Below are 22,030 nucleotides of genomic sequence, written 5' to 3' on the forward strand. Positions count from 1 at the left end.
TATACGATAAGGTCACATAGAAAGATACCCTATTAGGGCTATTGAAGAAGATATATGTAGTAGATCCCCTTTAATTACTCCGTAGAGAGAATCTATATACTACATAGTCCTACTCTATATCCTTATAGCCTCTAACTATATAGCTTTCATTCCCGTACCCAATGTCCACTCTTGCCACCCTGTTTCTCCAACAATCTAACAGAATCAATAACCATCCCCTTATCCACAGCCTTGAGCATATCATAAATCGTCAAAGCCGCACCCATAGTAGCAGTCATAGCCTCCATTTCTACCCCTGTGCGACCAAAGCAGCTGACCGACGCCACAACGTGCATGGCGCCGTGATCCCTGCTTTGCGCAGGCCCAGCCAATTCCACACTAACTTCGACCCCGGTAATGCCAATGCCGGGATGACAAAGGGGTACAATATCCGGCGTCTTTTTGGCGGCCATGATACCCGCAATCCGGGCAACGCTGAAGACGTCGCCTTTGTGCGTGGTTTGGCCTTCGCGAAGGATTTCCCAGGGTCGGGGGTTCGAGAAGGAAACGGTGCAGGCGGCTGTGGCGAGGCGCTTTGTTTCGGGCTTTTCGGTGATCTGGGTCATGTGTACGGTCTTGGATGGTGTGAGGTGAGGAAGGTCGGCGTCTGAGGCGGTGGGTAGAGAGCGAGATGGACGAGTAATACGGTCTTCGGTCTCTGGTTTAGAGCGTCCGGAGTGGTAGAGACGACTCTGGGAAGCTGTAGGGAGATGCGAAAACATATGTACTGGGATGGTTGACCAAGAGGGAGACCCTGACCACAAAGTTTTCGGTTTATTATCTAGTTCATCTATCAGCTCGATGATTCAATAAACAATGTCCAATTCTTCAATTGCATGTATACATGGTATCAAGATATCGCCAATTTCATGAAATCCAAAAAGAAATGTTCATCTGAGATGATCTACAAGTCGTAAAGCGTTTCCAATCATGAAAAAAAAAAAGAAAGAAAAGAAAATGGCTACCCACCAATCAAGATCATAGGGCGGTTCTTCATATCCTTTAGTTGCGCCATGCCGGCGTGTTTCGCCTTCTTTCGTTTCACCGCCATGCCGATGATATCAAGAATCTCACGTTCTCGCTCATTCAACAAGCTGCCTTCATCACTAAGGCGCGCTGCCTTTTGGACTGTTTCCAACAGCTGCAGGTTGTTCATTGCATCCACGTCAATTGGGTTCCCACCGTTCTCCTTACGAATGATATCCCGCAAGGAGACCTCGGAGTTACCGAACAGGCAGACTTTGAGATTCCCATCGCTAGTAATGCGTAACCGGTTGCAGGTACCACAGAAGTTGTGCGTCATGCTCGTGATAAATCCCACACGGCCTTCGAACCCAGGAACACGATATGTCTTACTCGTGTCATTCTTGTGGTCGGCCACTTTTTCGAATGTGGGATACTTCTCTCGGATGAGAGCCAGCATCTCCTGATACGAGAACATCTTCTGCTGATTCCATTTGTTCCCGCCAAAAGGCATATACTCGATGAAGCGCACTTCAATCGGTTTCTCGCGGCCCAGTTCCACGAACGGGAGGATCTCTCGGTCGTTCATTCCTCTCATAACAACGCAATTAATCTTCAGCTTGATCCCCGCACCGACCTTATTCATTTCCAGAATGCGGTCGATGCTCTTCATCACGGCATCGAATCCCTTGCGTCTTGTCATGATCTGGAACTGGAACGGATCCAGCGTGTCGAGGCTGAGATTGACTCCCGTCAGCCCAGCCTCCACCATGAGGTCCAATTTCCGATGTAATGAGATCCCATTGGTTGTCAAACACAGTTCCCGAAGCCCATTTTGTCGCAGCTTGCCAATGTCCTGCATCAACGGTACGATGTCTTTACGGACTGTCGGTTCCCCACCCGTCAATCGTATTTTGGTCACACCTTGTGAGACGAATAGTGAGGATAGGTATAGAATCTCCGGGGAGGTAAGCAGTTTCGCAGAGGGCGAAAGGTCTATGCCTTCCTCGGGCATGCAGTACAGACACCGAAGATTGCACCGCTCCGTAACGCTGATGCGGAGATAGTCATGTTGGCGATTAAAGGTATCGGTGAGGAAGTCGGAGAAGGGTTTCGCAGACTTGAGTGTTGACAGTTTAGTGGGTTTGGTCGGGGTATGAGGGGGCAATCCAGGGGCGGTGGCGTTGGGTCTTGATACGGCGCGAGTGCTCTGGAGTCGAATCTGTATACCCCGGGCAACCCTAGGGCAAGGAAATATCCGCTTGCACAAGCCAGCCATGAGGAAATTCTTTCAAGGGGTAAAATGGTGCATAGTTGAGATGCAAATATATCTAAGAGAAGTACTCCGCGGAGGAATGAGGGGGAATCTCTTATCGGCGGGCTCCGTGCTGAGTCATGACCTCGGGAAGTTCCCCAAGGTCACTTATCACTTCAATTGGTCATAGAGTCACTATATCAATCTATAGCCGGTAACAACTTCTGCACCCGCTTCACCAGGCTCTTTTCAAACTGCTCTACCCCATTCTTCTGTTCGTTCATCTTACCTTGTTTAATCACATAGACCGATCGACGCCTGGGCGTTTCCTCGGTCTCTTCCTCCTCTAGTCCTTCGAAATCTTCATCAAGTTTGTGCTCGGTGTCTCGCTTGCCCTCGATTACAGATCGAACAAGGAAACGGTCGTGTGAAATTAGAAGCACAGCACCATTGAAGGAGGAGAGAGCCGTAGCTAATGCAGTGACAGTGTGGAAATCCAAATGCGTGGTGATTTCATCAAGAATGAGAAGCTGTGGTGCACTCCAAACGATTCGAGCCAATGCAAGGCGCACCTAGATGTAACAATATTATTAGCTTGCTTCAAATGTTTCACGTTGATTTTTCACATTTCACATACCAGTTGTCCACCTGATAGTTTGGCAACAGGGACATCAGATGCAATACGACCTGCTAACCCCATGGAAGCAAGCAGACCTCTGATAGCGCCCTCATTCAGGGATCCTTCGGTCTCAATTGTCAATAAGCCCAGTGCCGTTAAACCGGGCTCACCTCGGCCACGCTCTTGCAGCTCTTCCACAGAATGCTGGCTATAGTAGCCCACCTTCAACCGGGAGTGAGTTGACACCTTGCCCTTGGAAGGAGATACTTGTCCCGTCAAAACACGGAGCAGGGTCGTCTTCCCCGAGCCATTGAGACCCATAATCCCAACACGATCACCTAGGTGAACGACCAAGTTCACGTCATCCAGGATGACGCGGTCGGTTTTCTTGTACTGGAAAACAATACCCTCGAGTGAGACCAACGGTCCGGGGAACCGCAACTCCGTCGCATCGGGCAAGCTCATAGTCGCACCCTTTTCGTCCGTCGGAACTTCGATCTCAGCTCGATTGTGGTCATGCCATCCAACCAGATCCCGGTTCAGTTTGAAACGCCCCCCGTTTGCGCTGACTTGAAGGCCCATCCGATCATCGACCTTCTTCTGTCGCGACTTGGCTTGTCGCAGCTTGTTTTCGTCATTGGTCTTCTTCCCAATCTTCATATTCTCCCGGATACTAGCTTCCATATGTGCAACCTGCCGTTCTTGAGCCTCCTTCATACGTCCTAGGTAGAGCTTCTGTTCCTCGAAATCTTGCTCGTACGCAGACAGGTTCCCTCGGAAATACGTCAGCTTCTGCTCTCGGAGAATGACAATCTCCTGGCAGACAGCATTGATGAAATCCCTGTCGTGTGAGACTAAGACGATGGTTGTCTCTGATGTGTCGCGGAGTTGTTTCAGGTAGTTCTCCAGCCACACTACTCCTAGAAGATCTAGGAAGTTGGTCGGCTCGTCGAGGATCATGATGTCGGGATCTTGGACCAGAACACTAGCTAGCATACATCGCATACGCCAACCACCTGAGAGCGTAGAGACTTTCTTTCCGAATCCGTCTTCTTTGAAGCCGAGACCGAGGAGAACACGGCGAGCTTCTTGCTCCATATCGGCGAGTTTCATCTGGTTTCACGTTAATGGAGTAGGCGAATGGTCACCGTACAAATACCTACATCTTCGATTTGAGACTGTAAATTTTGTAGTGTCTCGACGGCAGCTTGGGTATCCGACTGAACTGTCTCGGCATCGATAGCATCTACGTCTTGGGCCAACCTAGCAAAAGTCAGATATAGCGGCTAGTGCGAATGAATGCAACTAACATCTCTGATGCAGCCTCGAGCTTCACCTCGGCAGCCTTCAAGTCTTTTCTTGCCTGTAAACCTCGAGCACCGCTCTTCAGGCTTGCATTCTTGTATGCCAGAAAGAGATGTTTTTCTGCTTTCTGCTGTCGGATTTTTCGGATTGCCCGCACAGGCTGCATTGGATCTTCAGTCTCAAAGCTCTTTGATAAAACTTGTAAGGTCAGTCAAGTACAATCTCAATTGAATAGGCATACTAACAGTCCGCCATCTGAACAGCCTCGTTCCTTGTTTCGTCGCTGCTAAGAACGGCTTCCAGAACAGTTTTGTCCTGATTAGGGTCTTCGCCAAATGGTTTGTCATTCTGTTCGTCTGTCTGTTGCAGAATTGCCATGCGAGTCGGATGCGGGATGCCAGGGATGAGTTTCTCTGCCATTGCCCGAAGGAGCGCTGGTAACATCAATATACTGAGCTTTGTAAATGGTACATGTGTAGGTCTGTCTCACTTGACTTCCCGGTTCCGTTGCGACCTAGCAATCCATAGTGAACGCCTGCCTTGAGTCGTAGGTGCGCGTCTGAAATGAGCTCTCTCCCTGCAGCCTTGGCCTTTGATTTCCCTTTGGTCTTTGATTTTGATGCATCTCCAGTGGAGTCAGGTGCAGATGATGTGACGATAATATTGAGTCCATCTACATCAATCTGTCAACAGAACAAATTTGAACGTTAGTGATCATCTGGGTTCATTGTTGCGGCTACCCATACCTCCTGCGAAGGGTTATCATCCAGCAGATGGAATCGTGTCTGCTTGCACGTTGCCAGGATTGTCGGGGCGGATGCCATGGTATCATCAAATGAGTTAGACTTCTTGGTCTTTGGGTGGTTTTTGCCAGGGTCCAGGTGTTAGATATCTGAAGTATTGTAGTTAAGTCGGTTTGGGCGGGTTCATGTAAAATAACTAGCAAAGGCACGACACTCAAGCCCCTTTGCAGAAACAAACTGCGCCACTATGACCCCATTAGACTTCTCGTCTCTGCAGTCATCGAATCAAATTTGAACAAAGGCGAACAAATTGAATGTCGCTTGACGACCATTCTGGGGTCGGGGTCCGAAAGAGGATTAGTTTGGTGCCTGAGGCAGTTACTCACATTCCTTGGCCATTTCGAGTCGCCTCTACATCCCGAGGTCTACATTTTACTATGTGAGCTATTTAGTAAATTATGAAAAGTCATACCTAAGTACTTAAGTACTTATAGTCACACTGTGACTCATGGTTCTTGGCTTCTGTGCGTTATTGTTTAGCTCAACTAAAAATATATATCGAGGGAACAGTACATCTCTGCAATATTAGAATAAAAATAAAAAATTCCAATGTAATTCCGTAGAGAACTAAAAACGAAGCCAATGTAGAGTCATCTATACAAGTTGTAGTCCTTTTTTTTTCTAGTCAGAATGTTAGAAAGGGCGCAGTACGATCATGCATCTGGGAACAGCATTGACACCCAGAGGCTCAAAAAATGACACCATATCACGGATATTCTCTTAGTCCCTCCGACACCTTGGAGAACGTCAAGACCTAGATCCGAGGGCTGGCCCTGAATATAACATGATATCATGTTATCGACCTTGTCTCGCCAAAATACCAGCAACATGAAAAGGCAAAGTCCATAGCGACACGTGGATGTGCTCCATTCTGCTCCAGATTCCAGAGACTCGGGGAAAAGACTAGGTCGAGTTCTCGAATACCCAAACAAGCAAAGCCTAGACCGATCGAGATCTCTAGTCGAGTACCGCAGTTGCGACACCAAAATTCTACCCGTTGGCTACGATAAGGTGCAATCTAGATCTGGACCTTAATTCTAGGTCGGCATCTCCACCAAAGGGCCAAAGAGTCTCGAACACGCCCACAAATATTTCAAATTTCAAGGGGTTATGGATGAGTCGTCAGACAGCCACCCAACGGACCCGTTGTCAGGGTTTATAGTGAAGCGTCTGGAGGCTTGAAGAGCCGGGAGATCAGGGCATGGCGGGTCTTGGTAGGAGGCGTCAGATAACTAGACTGTGGCGTTGAGAGAAGAGATTTAGTCTAGACCTATATGATTGAATTACCTAGGAAACATTGAGGGTAGCATACGTAAGTAATGCTGGGCAATATGGTAGAGATTCACTTTCCATACCCATGCCATGAGAATTATATGCGACTAGAGGAAAATCTCGTTGGTAAGGGAGCGGGAATGTGGATGGAGATCGGGTTAGATCCACTGTTCGAGAGATTTGATAAAGGATCCACACAATTCCACAACCTTCAAAAATAGAAAATATTTCGACTGGTATTTATTTATCGGCATTATCGATAGTGAAATGCCATGCCTAAAGTTTGTCCTATTTTTAAGAAAAAAGCATACAGATTCTACCTGTGGCATTGAGGCGCAGAATTAGCTAAGCCACTTTGCACGCAGTCACTCCACGCGGCCGGGGATCAATTGTAATCCGACTCAGCCCTAGTAGAAAAGCGGGCCGAAGAGTCGAGACTCAGGGCAAAGTTGAAAAAAAGGGGCACGAGGTACTGTGTACGAAGTATAGCGTTTTTGGTTAAGCTTCAGGGGCAATCCAAAAAGGCAAGTCTATAGAACCTTGGAAAGAACCTTGGAAGGTTCTAAGGCTTTAGTCAAACCTTGGTATTGGCATATGAAACTGAAAGAGTCCAAGTGGAAGAGATTTAGTGTTTGATAGAGTCGGACAAGCTAACCTAATTAGGAATAGCCTACGGAAATTGGCCGAGTCTGAATTATGGTTTGCCGACCTGCTTCAACTTTAGGAAAAGCTTATTGCGATTATTAGAGCCCTCTACTTCTCTAAGTGGTTTAGCCGGCACAGGGGGATTGGCTCAGCTGTGCCTGGCGAGACGCCAGTGTACGTACATCCTGGTTTTGGACTGAAGTGATTCGTACGTGGTCAATACACGGGAACATGGAAAATGCACCCTGGATCATACATGTGCAATCTGTTTGGCATATGTGTACCTACGAATTACTACGGACGGATAAAGGGGTCGACGTATGTTGCATATTGTATGTATGGAGTATTTCGTAGAAAATACTCCCTATGTTGTACGTATTTTCTGGAAAGGTGTTCAGTTCATAGCACTGCTTAGCGCACTATCTGATATGTATACCGCACTCGAAATAATTGGCTCAGCCCCGAAAGCGCTAGCGGCAGTGATAGTGAGTTTTAGTCTGAACAAGGTTGATACGGTAGATTATTTTCCTCAAGATTGAGCTTCCAAGTCCTTACAATATTCTCAGGTATCTCTAGTTCCGTTGAAGTCAACAGGAATGTAATACCTAAAGCGGGAAATCGATAAACAGATAAACAGACAGCCACCTGCGTCATGAAGGGGACAAAAAAGGTACAATTACAATACCGTACTGTAACTCCGAGCCCTAAGTTCAAATGTTTTACCCAATAGGATCGGATGGTTCCTGAGATTAGGGTCACTCCGACCTTAGGCTTTGGGAAAGTATTAACACAGGGGAGGAATAACTGAAGGTTAGACCACCACACGTTGAGGCTTCGAATAAATATAGTTAACATTGATCAGTAGCAGAGGAATATATACTTGACTACATACAGTATAGTATACTATGTAATGTTATAGATCTGAACATCTTGAAACATTCCATAAATACGGTATGGTAAACAATCATGCCCGAGTGGCAGTTCAGCCAATCACGGGGTTGCATTCCTGAGGCCACCGCTGACTCAGAAAGGACGCGCAATCCCCCAGTTGCTATTCCGGAACACTTTGTCCCTTTCCCCTTCACTTCAATTTCATGATCCATCTAGATCCAAATCCATATTCTATTAGACCTTCGTTTTTTCGGATCTATTTTATCCTTATATTTTCCCTCTTTTTCCATCCCTCGTTCAAACTATATCAACCTATACGTATCCCTTATCTCACGCCATATTTAGCCTATCCCTACACCGTCGAGGAACAGGCTTATCCAGATCACCATGGCGACTCTCGCAGAACATCCGATGCAACCGGCCAACTACGATCAGGATCTCGACTCATTCATCAACTTCGATCAACTCACCTACACATCCGATCCCTCCCGATCCAAGGTCATGGTCAGCCAACCGTCGGTCGCAAGCACCGAGTTCAGTACCAGTGACGCCCGAAGTGCCAGCTTCGCCTCTAGTGGCCAGTCTCCCCTCGCATTCCAGGCCCCAAGCCACCAGTACGACGAACACAGACAACAAACTGGTCTCCCACCCGGTGCTTTGTCCATGTCCTACGGCCAGGTCCCGATGGGCTTTACCACCGGTCAAGGATTTCCCGTGAATGCTGAGGTGTATGCTGGCCATCACTTGAAGCGAGAAGACGCACAATTTGACTTCAACACCGCACCGGGCCGGAACCCGTCGGAGATGGAGATTGAACCCGAAACCATGAATCCCCCGTCATACTTCTACCCAGCAAACCCTGGGAACAAGAGCCAATATGTCGATCCCAACGCCCTCGGAGGTCATGAGCTGGCCCAGGCAGGTCCGTCCACGCAGGTCGGTCGTATGTACCCCGGCATGCATCAGCAGCAGGCTGCGATGGCCAAGGCCCAGCAACAAAAGCAAAGTGAGATGGTCCGCCACCAAATACAGCAGAGTCCGGATCAAGTGCCTGGTGCTATGCCTCAGGCCCGCGGTCCCCGCAACCCTGATCCTGTGGTCGAGGAGCGTATCTCTCGTCTACTCCAGCAGATGCGACAGAATGCCATGGCCAATGGCGAGGGCTCCCCCAGTCCCTCCAACGGTATGCCGCAGATGGCCAAGGCCCGGAAGGACGAGGCCGATATGGATGAAGATGAGCGTCTTCTCGCTAGCGAGGAGGGCAAGAAGCTCAGCAGCAAAGAGCGCCGCCAGTTGCGAAACAAGGTTTCCGCTCGCGCTTTCCGATCTCGCCGCAAGGGTATGACTATCTGAACACTTGAATTACATATGAAATGTCTTTTTTTACTAACGTCTCTTACCAGAATACATTGGTCAGCTCGAAAGCGAGGTGGCTGCTAGAACCAACGAAGCCCATGAGGTTCGGCTCCAAAACCGTGCTCTTTATGAAGAAAATGCCCGCCTGAACGACTTGGCCCGCATGCTTCTGGGATCCCCTCACTTCTCCAACTTCCTGAACGATATGGGCGACACCATGCCCGCCCAACCCCAGCAGCAGCCTCAACAGCAATCTCAGCAGCAGCCACAAGCCCAGCAGGCCGCACCCCAGCCCAATATGCAGGCTATGCCTAAGGACACGAACGCCAACCGTGGCCAAGAGTTCCAAATGCAGCAGACCCCCCAGCCCAACATGGTCATGGTTCCCAACCAGGGTATGGACCCTTCCAGTATGGGCATGACCAATGCCGGCTGGAACTCGGGTATTGACATGAACTACGGCAACACTCCCGTTTTTGCTGTCATGGAAGTTCCCGAGGGCCCCGCCCTCGATGCCGAAGCTCTGTCTGGAAAATCCTCTTCTTCCTTCAGCATCCCCGAGAGCTCCAAGAATGAGGCTCCTGTTGTCGACCGTCCTGCTAGCGACTCATCCACCGAGTCTGACATCGGTGTTGCCAACCCTGATGTCGAGATTGACGAGTCTGATCCTGCCTTTGCTCTCTTTGTTGATTCTCTCCCTGCTGCCGACATCACCTTCGAAGGTGTTTCAACCGAGAAGGCTGCTCAGTTCACACTCGTCGTTGACAACTCCGAAGTTAGCAACTCGGCCAAGAGAACATTCAACGCACTCTGCAACAGCATCGACGCTGCCTTCGAGCGTGTCTCTGCTGTCACGTCCCACCTTCAGTGATTCCCCATTAGCGTCCTGCCTTTTCGGCCTCCTTTTTCTTTGTACATGTGATCACTCTTATCTTCCTCGCCGTCTTTATTGCCACCTACGGTGAAATCTCCTGCCATATTTTGCGAGTCATCGGGGTATTCTTTCTTTTTCTTTTCCAGATGCCCTAGGGAGTTTCAAGGCGCCTGTCTCTTACTATATCGTGTATCTCCCACGACGGAATTTCTTGGTGGAATTTTGGAATTTTGGAGCTTTACTGGCGTACTTGAAGGATGTGTGGAATAAAATCCCAACCCTTGGTATTTACGGCCATATGATTGTCTTATTTTATTGCATAGCCTGTACTCTGGGTGTAGTTTAGCCAAATAGAATGCTTGTCAATTTGTTAAAATGATCCTGTAATGCGTTGCAAGTTGTATACACCCATGTAGTAATGATTCTTCAGAAGTAACCAAAATGGAAATTTGCTGAAGCTCGAGGACTTTAATACAATGTCTTAAATGCATTTTTGCACTTTATAGCTTAGCTATATATTGTTTAATATGGAAAAGAGTGAGTCCATGGCGGGCCAAATCAATTTTCTGCCGCAAAAATCAACATTTTTCTTTTAATGCAGATCCACCGTTTTCCTCCTTTACATTACTACAACTAGGGGCCTTATACCATTCATTTACCCTTTAATACCCTCCATCCTAGACAAGTTGGCTTCCTCTTGCGTGCGCGGTGCCTTGTCAACCGCCACTCGCGCAGTCGCCTGGAGCGCGTGCCCTCGAACCTCCATTTCGCCATTTACTCTACGATCGTATCGCAGAAACAGTGACTCACCAAAATTCAGTTACTCAAAATCGAGGTCGAGGAGCTTCAAATACCCTAAATCATTGGCGCAATTAGCGGACAACAGGAAAGCCCAAGAGAAACCCTTGCCACTCCGGATCAGACAGCCTACGATCAACCCAAACGCATACTTTCTTCCAGCGGGCCCGGTCTCGAGACGACGACCCAATAACGACGACTACTTGATTTGTGAACCATCCAAACTCGAACTCACCTCGTTGCCCCCACCCGTCGCAGGAATCGCCCCGATGAAGTTCTTCTACCAGGTCATCACGACCCCAACGGCCGATACCCCCGGCACGGCCGTTTGCCTCAACTTCCCGGACAAACGATACTTTTTCGGCCAGCTATCGGAGGGCACACAGCGCGCATGCACCGAGCGTGGGGTTAAGCTTTCTCTCCTCACCGATGTGTTTGTTACTGGACGGACGGAATGGGCCAACACAGGCGGTTTGATTGGGATTGTTTTGACCCTTGCCGATACGGTGACAACCTCCATGGCGGCTGTCGAGGAGGAACATCGGAAGAAGGCTGCCCGCAGGGCGCAAAGGGAGACTGAAGAAAACATAAAACAAAAGCCCCGTTCACAGTTGCACCAAGGACACGGCCACACCACTGTGGAGCGGGAAGGCGAGACAGTCTTGCAGAGAGGTACCCTGACGGTCCATGGTGCTGCGAATCTTACACATACACTGGCTACATCTCGGCGGTTTGTTTTCCGCAAGGGCATGCCGGTGTACTTGAAAGAATATGACTCGAAGACCCTCGCCAAGCAAAAGTCGATCGGCGCCGAGGATCCCTTTGAGAAGCCCTCATGGTCCGACTCTAACATCAAAGTCTGGGCCCTGCCCATTAACCCTGGCCCATCGGCTCATTCTCGAGTTACGCAGCCGCGGTCACAGAGTCCACGAAAGCGGAGCTTGGACGAGTTTCAGGAATCTGAACAGACCGAAGATCATGTGGACCAGCGTACTAAGGACCTGATAGTGACGCAGTCCGTTGTGCAGGATATGTTCAACTCCACATGGAAGATGGACGCTCTCCATGAAACCCCGTTGGCTGAGGTCAAGATGCCGGCCGCTATGTTCATTCGCAACCCTGAAACCAAGGACCTCGAGCAATACAAAGGTCCGATGCCGGGTGGCCCAGATGCGCTTCCAGACATCAATGTTCTTGTTCGAAAACCCTGGCCCGGTGCGACTGTCGAGAGTCTCCCGTCCACTTCTCCCTCGAAGGAGGCGGTCTGCTATATCGTGCGGAATCACGACATTCGCGGAAAGTTCGACCCGAAGAAGGCCCAAGAATTGAATGTTGAGAAGGGTGCCAAATATTCCGCTTTGACGAAGGGCGAGAGCGTTCAATCTCTGGATGGCAAGACTATCACCCCAGAAATGGTCTTGGGACAGATGCGAGCTGGAAAAGGCGTTGCCATCATGGAAGTGCCATCGTCCGAGTACGTCGAGGATCTGGTCACCCGTGCAGAATGGAAGTCACCAGCTGTGACGACTGAGTTGCAAGCCTTCATCTGGATTCTTGGACCAGGTGTGGCTGAGCACCCTAGATTCCAGGAATTCGTAGCCAGCATGTCCCACTGCAAGCACACTGTGTCGAGCACAGACCACTGCCCGAACTACCTGGCAATGACTAGCTCCGCTGGCTCAACTGTTCGACTCGCCCGTCTGAAACCCGATAGCTACGCGGTTCCTGTTCACAACAATGTGTCGCTTCCCCAACCTGGCACCCCCAACGCTAATTCAGAATCTGCAATTGCTGCTCGTCCGAATTCTCCACTGGAGCCTCTCGAACCCGGACTCATCATCAACATGGAGCCTAATTTCGGGTTCAACAGCGATGAAGTGATGTCCCGCTTCAACCCAGCGAATGCAATGCATAGCATTCCGCGCTCTGTCGAGCAACGGATGGAAGTCATTCGCAAACGCGTCGCTAAGCCGGCTTTCCAGAAAATGTTGCACGCGCAACGGACAGAATGGCCTGGAGCGGATGCAGAGATTATCGCGCTGGGTACTGGTTCCTCTGTTCCATCCAAATACCGAAACGTCTCTGCCACGCTGGTGAAGGTGCCTGGATATGGCTACTATTTGCTTGATTGTGGCGAGAATACTCTTGGTCAACTGAAGCGAGTTTTCGAGCCTGAAGAACTTCGTGAAGTGCTTCAGAACCTGCGCATGATATGGATCAGCCACTTGCACGCTGATCACCACCTAGGAACAGTCTCTGTGATCAAGGCCTGGCACACAGAGAACTTCAATGGATTTGGCTCGGCTGCTAGAAGTGAAAACGATATGGTCAACGTCCTCCTGGAGAAGCGACTGGCTGTTGTATCTGATGATGCAATGATTTCCTGGTTGGAAGAATATTCACAGGTCGAAGACTTCGGATTTGACAAGCTGCTTACTCTTTCAGCACACCCTGAAGTAAATGGTTCTAAAATAACCACCCAGTTCTCACACCAGCTACCTAATCGTCATCGGCAAAATGTTAGCTTCACGGACGAATCCTCTCCCTTCACTCCTCTTCTCAGGTCTGCCACCGGCCTTACAGATCTACTCACTTGTCGCGTCAAACACTGCAGGGGTGCACTCGCTGTGTCCCTTGTCTTCTCAAATGGATTTAAGGTTTCCTACTCTGGCGATTGCAGACCATCGAATAAATTTGCCGCCATTGGACAGGGTTCGACAGTGCTTATTCACGAGGCCACCTTCCAACCCGACATGGTCGGATCGGCTAGGGCCAAGCGGCACTCGACCTCCGCCGAGGCAATCGAAGTCGGCCGCCGCATGCAAGCGCGCGCTGTCCTGCTCACTCATTTCAGCCAGCGCTACCAGAAGATCGCCTTTGTAGAGAAGCGAAACCCAGGCAAATTCCAGTCTAGCCGGGACGCAGCTGCAAAGGAGCCCGCAGACGCGGATATCCCATTTGATGACCCTCAAGATCAATTGGACTCCAACGACGCCCCACTGTCCGACGACATCAACATGAACACGGCGACATTCAACCAAAGACTCGGTGTTTATACCGGACCCGTCGCCGGGGCAATGGACTACATGCGTATCAAGGTTGGAGACTTCGCCCTTGCCCAGGCATATGCGCCAGCATTGGAGAAGCTCATTGAGCTCTTGGAGCGGGCGGCAAACGAGGAAGCCGAGCGCGTGAAGCAGACTCGACAGGACGAGGAGAATAGCCGCAAGGCGAAGAATAATAAGAAGTGGGCTAAGCAAATGGCTACGGCTACCGCTGCGGCAGCTGCAGCTGCAGCAGCTGAGGTTAGCGATGTCCAGACGCCCACTCGGTCTGCCTGGAGTGCCAGTGAAAGCGAGGAAGGGTGGGAAACGAGTGACCACGAGGAATGTTGTTCCTAATTGTATATACTTTACCATGTCAAATACGCATAGCAAAAGATTCTCGGAGAATGCTAGTCCGAGGCCAGCTTCGGCGAGCTTGCCGAGATGCGGAGACCATATATCCGGTGCATTGGAGTTCCTAGCTTTCCCTAGCTCTTCCTATGTTATTTTAGATGCCGATGAATTGAAAGGTCATAATCTCCGCTTAATGCGCCTAACTTATTTCATAATAGTAGAGAGAGAGAGAGAGAGAGATCTAATTCATTGGACAACATAAATGGGCTTATCGGTATAGCCGGTCTACCCCAAATCCCCCTCACCGCCCCCATGGGGTCCGTTTGTTTCCTGACTCGATTCCATTTTATAGATTCCTGGACATCTCTCTACAATTGATTCGAGATGACCACCCTCATTCCCCGTGAGCCTTATACTCAGGATGAGCTTGCTCGCCTGTACCCGGCAGCTTTGAAGCTGCAGTTGGTGCAAGTGGTAAGTGTTTCGGTTCCCCGAAGACGTCAAGATGGCTAACCAATATAGTTCCTTCGTCATGGTGAGATGTTCATTTACAATGCCCCTGAGAGCATTTCTAACTGATCCTAGGTGAACGTACACCCGTTTCATCACGATTCTCGAATGTATGCTGCAATTGACTACCCAATCTCCCAATCCGTTCTCCGACGGTCTCCGCTAACACTTCCCAAAGACAGGCTTGAGTCCATGTATGGCAATTTCCCAATACCGATATCGGCCTAGTATATACTGATTTTTCCTTGACAAGATTGGCCGTATTGCGGCGTCGCCAGACGCATGGTGCAGATGGCCTCGAACAGCAAAGACCTGTCGGAATGGAACGGGTTCCAATGGCGCCGGAAAATGGAGTCATTCGGCAGTAATGACCAGGCAATGATTGCAACAGGACCGGGAGGACCAGTCGAAGCAATGTGGTAAGTTCCCCGCAGAACTATGATCTGTACGTGGAGGAATGCTAAACTATTCCATCTGAAGCTTGCACGGAGAGCTCACAGACAAGGGCCGTGAGACGACATATGCGCTCGGACAACGGTTGCGCCATCTATACGTTGACCAGCTCGGGTTCATGCCTGAGATTAAGGGCGATTCCGAGGATATGTATCTGCGCGCTACGCCGATCCCCCGCGCTCTGGAGTCGCTCCAGGAGGCCTTCTGGGGCATGTACCCGGCTAGCGCGCGCACGCTTGACTTCCCACCGCCGGTGATTGTGGCCCGCCAGGTCAATGAGGAGACACTATTTCCTAACGAGGGGAATTGTAGACGGTTCCGACAGCTGGCACGGCTTTTTGCTGATCGCGCCGCTACACGATGTATGGGCTTATCGGTTGGATATGGAGATGAGAGTCACAGCTAATGATCTCAATACAGGGAACGACTCGGAACAAATGGCGTACTTGAACAGTATCTGGTCAAAGCACATGCCTGAAGAATCGCCCAAGGTTGCTGTCGATGCTCACCCTCGTCTTTCTGGAATTATGGACACCATCAACGCAACTGATGCCCATGGCCCAGCCACTAGACTCCCATCCGAGTTCTATGACAAGAAGGGTCGTGGTATCGTGGACCGAATTGCGGTCGAGGAGTGGTTTGCTGGCTACGGTGAGAGCAGCGAGTACCGTAAGCTCGGCATTGGTGCTCTCATGGGTGATGTGGTTGACCGCATGGTCAGCACCGCCGTGGAGGGTGGCTGGCGCAGTGAGACCGCTGCGTCCGGGTCAGGCAACCCGGAGACTGGCAAGGCTATCAAGTTTGCTATGAGCGGCTGCCACGACACCACCCTGGCAGCAATCCTGTCTAGTGTTGGTGGATTCCAGGACCAGTCATGGCCTCCATTTACTTCCTCTGTCGCAGTTGAGCTCTTCTCCGAAGAATCCCGCTCCGATTCCAACGCTGGCGTCGTGCTCGAGGAGTTCTCCAACCCATCCATCGCAGCCAAGAAGCCCGGCGTCCTCTCTAAGTTGTTCGGTAAGTCCGCACCGAAGCAACCCACCACTTCCAATGCTGCGCGCACACCTCTTGAGTCCTTGTCCGAAGACGCCCGTGCGTCTCTCCAGAAGCACTATGTCCGTATTCGCTACAATGACCAACCCGTCCTTATTCCCGGCTGTGCTGCCAAGCCCGAGAACCACTTGCCTGGCGATGAGACATTCTGCACCTTGGACGCCTTCAAGGAGATTGTCGATAAGTTCACGCCAAAGGACTGGCAAGGCGAGTGCACATCGAACCTTGGCGCAGGCCTCCACGGTCCAGACGATCGTGAAAAGGCCCCGGCTGGCTTCTAGACCTTATAGACTGTAATGTTGTTATCTTCTAATTGCAGGTACTTTTTTTCCCGTATAGCTTCATATGATCGTGTGTGCAATGTGTTTATGATGGGCGGGAACTATAGAGCCAGAGGCACAACATATCAGCAAGCATCTCAGCTGCTCTTCGCCTTGGCATCTATATCTGCTCTAATTGCCCTGAGCTTCATCGCAGTGATCTTCATCAACATCCAGCGCGGTAGATACTCAAACGACAATCCCGCCAACCAATGCCAGAAATAAGCCCATACAATATCCTGCCCACAACCAACCCGATCCAAGCCAGCAGCAGCCAGCACTCTCGCCTCGGGAATCAACAAGCTAGTCTTAACGTCATATCCAGGAGTACTGACTTCCGCAACTCGCAGCCCCATAACCTCGACATCCTTCCCTTCAGCCTTAAACTCCGCGCGCAGCGACTTTGTAAACGTATCCACAAATCCCTTCGCAGAGCTATAAGTAATGATATACGGCAATCCGAACGCGGCAATCGAAGAAACATTCATCACAAGACCAGGCGCATTCTCTTCCAACTGTTTGGCCAGAACACGGGTAATCTGAGAGGCGAAAGTCGCATTCCGTGAAATAGTCGCCTGCACATCCTCAAAGGTATACTCCTTCAGGAGTGTAGAAGGTCTAGTCTCGCCACCGACATTATTAATAAGAACAGTCAATTTGCCATCACCGGAACCGACGGTCCCATTACTGCGAATGATATCGCGCACTTCCGCGTCGACGTCATCGATATCCGCGGTTATTTTCTGTGCATCGCGCACAAGAACATCAACACAGACTGCAGGGAAAAGCGCGTTGAGTTCGCGGCAACGACGTTCGAGTTTCTCGCTGTTCCGGCCGTGTATGATCACGTTGAACCCACGCGCACAGAGCTCCTGAGCGAAGCCGAAACCTATTCCGTCTGTTGCGCCGGTGACGAGGGCCCAGCTTGTTTGGGTGGGATTGTAGCGTTTGAGGAGAGTGCTGGGGAGCAGGAAGTTTGTTGCTTGGCGGGTCAAGGAGAAGACGATTCTTCCTAGGGTGAAGAGGCCTAGGTAGGCTAGGGGTTTGGTGTAGGTTCCTAGCTCGATCATTTCGGGTAGTAGGATTTGTCTTTTGATATAGAGAGAGATATTCGATATGTGGATTGAATTTGATGAAGGAGATGTTAATCCTATGTCAAAACTATGTCAGTGCAAACCTTTTATAACGTTCTCGGTTGTATGTTAGATCGACGATCTGAATGTCGGCCCGCTCATCGAGCCGAGCACCGATCTGGAGGTTGAATATCCCTAGATTCTACTCCGTACATAGTCTATACTTTTTTTTTTTTTCATTTTTTCTGTTTAAAAACCGAAGAACTGAAACTATTTAAAAATTGACATCTAAGAAGTGCTATTAAAAAATACTACTGAAAATACTACACAAGGCATAAGTGACTATTCTTCTTATATCCCTTTGTCCAATCCGTACCTCGTGCATGCCCCATATCGAAGGTATATCAAGAAGTTTGCTTGAGACGGCCCCAATTCCCCAAGAGGGGATTGGGAAGTGCGTAGGGCCGGGTATCTGATATTATATCTGAATGAATTAATATTTAATGTCTGTGGTGAAATAGTCTGGATGAAACACCTTAACATTACCACTTTTTACAAAGACCTTGTGTTTGAGATATTTTTACCTTGTCAATGTCCTCTTACGTGGGCTCTTTAGAGATTCAAACAGGTTATTTATCCCACAGCTCTATCCTTTACTATAGTACCTTAATACTGATTTTAAAATCCAATTCAAATGAGGACCGTGAAAGTCAACGGCGCCAGGTACCTTGGGGACGATTCACGTTGGCCATTTAGAAGACGTCAATTATCATAGCCATTTGAAATCATACACTTCATTGGTTCATATATAGCTCCACTAGTTTGCTTGTAACCTTGGAGGACCTGCGATATTTGTTCGGCATCAGGAATGCAACCGACAGCGTTAGGGGGGTGAGGAACTTGGAGACAGTGCTTTGGGAAAGATGCTATATAATGTAATATCCTAGTACTTTAGTCGACTCAAATTATCCTCCTTCTTCCTTCTTACTTTGTATACATAACCACAAAAGTTACCCACCTCACTATGGTCATCGATGCGGGAAAAGACTCGGTCTCCTATCATGTCCCAACTCCTACGGAGCAAAAGCCCAAAACACGGCAGATGCCCGTCACACTTCTTTCAGGATTCCTGGTATGAAATGGGACCAATTGTATCAACATTAAGTGATGTCCAGGGACATTAACACCTGTATAGGGAAGCGGCAAGACAACCCTCCTCAAACACATCCTCCAGTCTCCTGGCCATGGGTTACGGATTGCTGTCATCGTCAATGATATGAGCCAGTGAGTACCGCATTAAAGGGAGAACATAGACTGTTAGCTAATTGTTCCATTCCATTAGGCTGAACATCGACGCCACCCTCATCCAAAACCACAAAGTCTCCCAGACCACCGAGAAGCTCATTCGACTTCAAAACGGATGCATCTGCTGCACCCTACGGGGGGACTTGCTGTCTGAACTGGCAGCTCTGACGAAACGAAATGAGGCTGACTATGTCATCATTGAATCGACTGGCATTAGCGAGCCCATGCAAGTCGCTGAGACTTTCACGGCTGAGTTTAGCTCGGCCATGCTGGAAGCTGAAGATCAGATTGCGAATGATGATGCTGATGCAAAGAAGATCCTGAACGAAATGTATTGTTTTATCACCACATCCCCCCTTACGGTGCACTTGCTGACATGACATAGTGTGGAACTAGGTGGCTTGCACACAATGGCTCGGTTAGACACTACAGTCACTGTCATTGATGCCTTCAACTTGCTTTCCAGCTTCGACACAGCAGAGTTCCTCTCTGACCGCTATGGGAAAGAAGAGATTGTCCCCGAGGATGAGCGCACAATATCTGATCTCATGGTGGATCAGATTGAGTTTGCCGATGTGTTGATTCTCAATAAGGTCGAGACGGTTGACCAAGCAACACGCGATAAGATCATGCATTTGCTGAAGCTACTGAACCCAGCCGCGAAGATCCTCGAGTCAAGTTACTCTCAAATAGATGTCCGGGAAATCATCAACACAAAAAAATTTGATTTTGTCCGTGCTGCTTCTGGTCCTGGGTGGCTGCAGAGCCTGCACGAAATGACGATACAGACGACAGGGAACGGTGACCGGATGGCACCGAAACCAGAGACCTTGGAGTAAGTTTGCCAGTAATTCGTTTATGGACAATTTCCTCACTGTTACAGGTATGGCATCAACAACTTCGTCTACACTGCTCGTCGACCCTTCCATTCACGCCGCCTTTTCGCTCTTCTTCACGACAAGTTCATCATTCTCCAGAATACCGAAGAAGAAGTCGACGAGGAAGACGAAGAGGAGGAAGAGGAAGATGAAATGGACACAGACTCCGATTCCGAGTCTGTGGAAGACTTTGACCAGCCTGATCCAGCGGTCATTCTGAACAACAAACGTACCCACCCAGCCTTTGGTCCTGTTCTCCGCTCCAAGGGCTTCTTCTGGCTCACAACCAGGCCCTGGCAATTCGGAGAATGGAGTCAAGCAGGTGGTATGATGACTGTTGGATGCGGTGGACCTTGGTTTTCTGAAGTCCCAGACGAGGACTGGCCAGAAGACAAGGATGTGCGGGAATCCATCCAAAATGATTTCCAAGGTCCCTGGGGTGATCGTCGCCAGGAACTAGTGTTTATCGGGGAAGGTATTGACAGTGTGAAGATTAGTGCTTTGTTGGATGAGTGTCTTCTAGATGATAAGGATATGAAGAAGTGGGAGAAGGTTATGAAGAACAAGAAAATGAGCAGAGAGGAGAAGACGGATAAGTTAGCAAAAATGTGGGAAGATGGCTGGGAAGATTGGCCTGCACTCGAGGCCGAAGAAGAAGAGGAAGAAGAAAAGCCGGAGCAGGGGAAGCATCGAATCAGCGATTATCTGGGTCCTCAGCAGGGGACTAAACATGTTCATGGACACAGCCACCGGATGGTTGCTGTATGAACTGGTTGAGCTGAATGACGACAAAAAAAGTTGATGCTGATTCCTTTTTCAATTCCATCAATGTGTTCAAGAAAAAGATCTTATTTTAAAAGGAGTCCATTGGGTCATCTATTTTAGCCAAGCATCATAGATGGGGTTAGAGGTGTGCAAGTGAAGTTGATTACCTAGGTGTGGTGGAATATAGTGGCAGAATAGAAAGGGCGGTCTGTGACAGATTAGAGATAAGATAGGAGATCCAAGATAACGCCCTCCGCCTTCCAAGGTTCTGCTCTTCCTCTTCATCCTCTCTCTTCCTTACAATTTCATGACAAATACTCCTTTGAATCAAAGAAGGCCCGATATCTTTTGAATATTTTACCTCATTTCAGGGCTATCGTGCGCGTTGCATATCGGTGTCCGACCGCGCTGCCTTTCGCTTCGTAGCTCCTAGCTCCGAGCTACTCCAACCCCCGCACTCCTTACACAGCACAACGGTTACTCAACGATCACCTCAACCAACCCTATTCCGCCGTGAAATTAATTTTCAACCTTGAGACAATGCTACAGGTCTGACTGCAGATATCCAACTCTGTACCACCATCCTAGGAAACAGCTGGGAACCTTGCGGCTTTTGTCCTAGGCGAGATCAGCACATGCAGATGTCAACAGTCGGTCTTTGCCGTTAAATTGAGCTCGACCAGTTCCTTTTACTATTCTTCTTCGTGATCACGGAGCAATCTTGGCCTTGCATTGGTCTGATTATCCCTGTCTAATACAAAATAAATTGCGTAGTAAGTACACCCAATCCATCCTTGATGCATACCCCGGATTCTAACATCACATCCCTAGATGTCCACCCGTTCAATGGAGGTAAGAAACTATTCTTTCCCCCTAAACCACATTTCCTCGAACCATCCTTCCTATAATGCCTCGAACCACGGCTGGGTCATCCGGTGAAGCTCGGTTAGTTACCGCGTGCCGCTGCATCCATGCACGGGCCGTTGTGAGACAGCTGCTTGGTTCCGGACCCTTTCCGCTACTTCTCAGGGGACGAAGAAGCGCTAGAGACCTTTTTAGGCAACCAAATGGGCCCTGGAATAGGCAAGGAACATGGGGTTCCAATTTTGGGGCGACTGTCACAGTTGCTGTCACAACGGGCCGTTGCAAGATAGTGCCATCTTGAATCTACGGGTCTCTGTCTTCAGCCTCAGGCCTTTCCTTGTCATTTCAAGGGATATCAGGCCTGGTTGGGTTCGCTGACTGCCCAATGCCCTCTTCCTTTCCCGACATGTGATGCGCTGATTTATTCCACCTTGCCCCTAAGTCATGAATCTTCCATCCTGATAACCCTAATCTGTCTCTTGCTTCACCTTCTCACCCAAAATGCATGCCTTTCTTGTTTGATTAAATGTCCGACTCACCGGTAGCCCGCGTGAGCCGGCCTCATGGTCCTTTTATAGGACGTGAGTTTAA

The 22,030-nt window shown here is 49.4% G+C and overlaps 7 protein-coding genes across 7 annotated transcripts; 4 read left to right on the top strand and 3 right to left on the bottom strand.

Annotated features, from left to right (window-relative positions):
• Positions 1-146: 146 nt before the first annotated feature.
• N7517_000082 (molybdopterin cofactor biosynthetic protein) lies at positions 147-761 on the bottom strand (the record flags this gene model as incomplete). Its single annotated transcript, XM_056717812.1, has 1 exon — positions 147-761. The coding sequence occupies one exon, from the start codon at positions 759-761 to the stop codon at positions 147-149; it is 615 nt and encodes a 204-aa protein (XP_056581947.1).
• Positions 762-2,457: 1,696 nt separating this feature from the next.
• On the bottom strand, positions 2,458-5,005 carry N7517_000083 (ABC-F family ATP-binding cassette domain-containing protein; the record flags this gene model as incomplete). The annotated part of the gene is made up of 7 exons (XM_056717813.1): positions 2,458-2,829; positions 2,895-3,989; positions 4,040-4,139; positions 4,187-4,379; positions 4,427-4,615; positions 4,672-4,864; positions 4,928-5,005. The coding sequence occupies 7 exons, from the start codon at positions 5,003-5,005 to the stop codon at positions 2,458-2,460; spliced, it is 2,220 nt and encodes a 739-aa protein (XP_056581948.1).
• Positions 5,006-8,179: 3,174 nt separating this feature from the next.
• N7517_000084 (bZIP transcription factor) lies at positions 8,180-10,019 on the top strand (the record flags this gene model as incomplete). The annotated part of the gene is made up of 2 exons (XM_056717814.1): positions 8,180-9,131; positions 9,196-10,019. 2 exons carry the CDS (start codon positions 8,180-8,182, stop codon positions 10,017-10,019), a joined length of 1,776 nt encoding a protein of 591 aa, XP_056581949.1.
• A 1,070-nt stretch (positions 10,020-11,089) lies between these two features.
• N7517_000085 (ribonuclease Z) lies at positions 11,090-14,221 on the top strand (the record flags this gene model as incomplete). Its single annotated transcript, XM_056717815.1, has 1 exon — positions 11,090-14,221. The coding sequence occupies one exon, from the start codon at positions 11,090-11,092 to the stop codon at positions 14,219-14,221; it is 3,132 nt and encodes a 1,043-aa protein (XP_056581950.1).
• A 381-nt stretch (positions 14,222-14,602) lies between these two features.
• Positions 14,603-16,515, top strand: N7517_000086 (putative acid phosphatase; the record flags this gene model as incomplete). The annotated part of the gene is made up of 6 exons (XM_056717816.1): positions 14,603-14,692; positions 14,741-14,753; positions 14,804-14,838; positions 15,020-15,147; positions 15,209-15,543; positions 15,602-16,515. The coding sequence occupies 6 exons, from the start codon at positions 14,603-14,605 to the stop codon at positions 16,513-16,515; spliced, it is 1,515 nt and encodes a 504-aa protein (XP_056581951.1).
• A 137-nt stretch (positions 16,516-16,652) lies between these two features.
• N7517_000087 (putative short chain dehydrogenase/reductase) lies at positions 16,653-17,624 on the bottom strand (the record flags this gene model as incomplete). The annotated part of the gene is made up of 1 exon (XM_056717817.1): positions 16,653-17,624. The coding sequence occupies one exon, from the start codon at positions 17,622-17,624 to the stop codon at positions 16,653-16,655; it is 972 nt and encodes a 323-aa protein (XP_056581952.1).
• A 1,027-nt stretch (positions 17,625-18,651) lies between these two features.
• Positions 18,652-20,578, top strand: N7517_000088 (uncharacterized protein; the record flags this gene model as incomplete). Its single annotated transcript, XM_056717818.1, has 5 exons — positions 18,652-18,759; positions 18,823-18,911; positions 18,970-19,263; positions 19,318-19,767; positions 19,816-20,578. 5 exons carry the CDS (start codon positions 18,652-18,654, stop codon positions 20,576-20,578), a joined length of 1,704 nt encoding a protein of 567 aa, XP_056581953.1.
• Between the last annotated feature and the right edge of the window lie 1,452 nt (positions 20,579-22,030).

The sequence above is a fragment of the Penicillium concentricum genome, assembly GCF_028827145.1.
Source record: "Penicillium concentricum strain IBT 3081 chromosome Unknown utg000001l_segment0_segment0, whole genome shotgun sequence".
Taxonomy (NCBI): Eukaryota; Fungi; Ascomycota; class Eurotiomycetes; order Eurotiales; family Aspergillaceae; genus Penicillium; species Penicillium concentricum.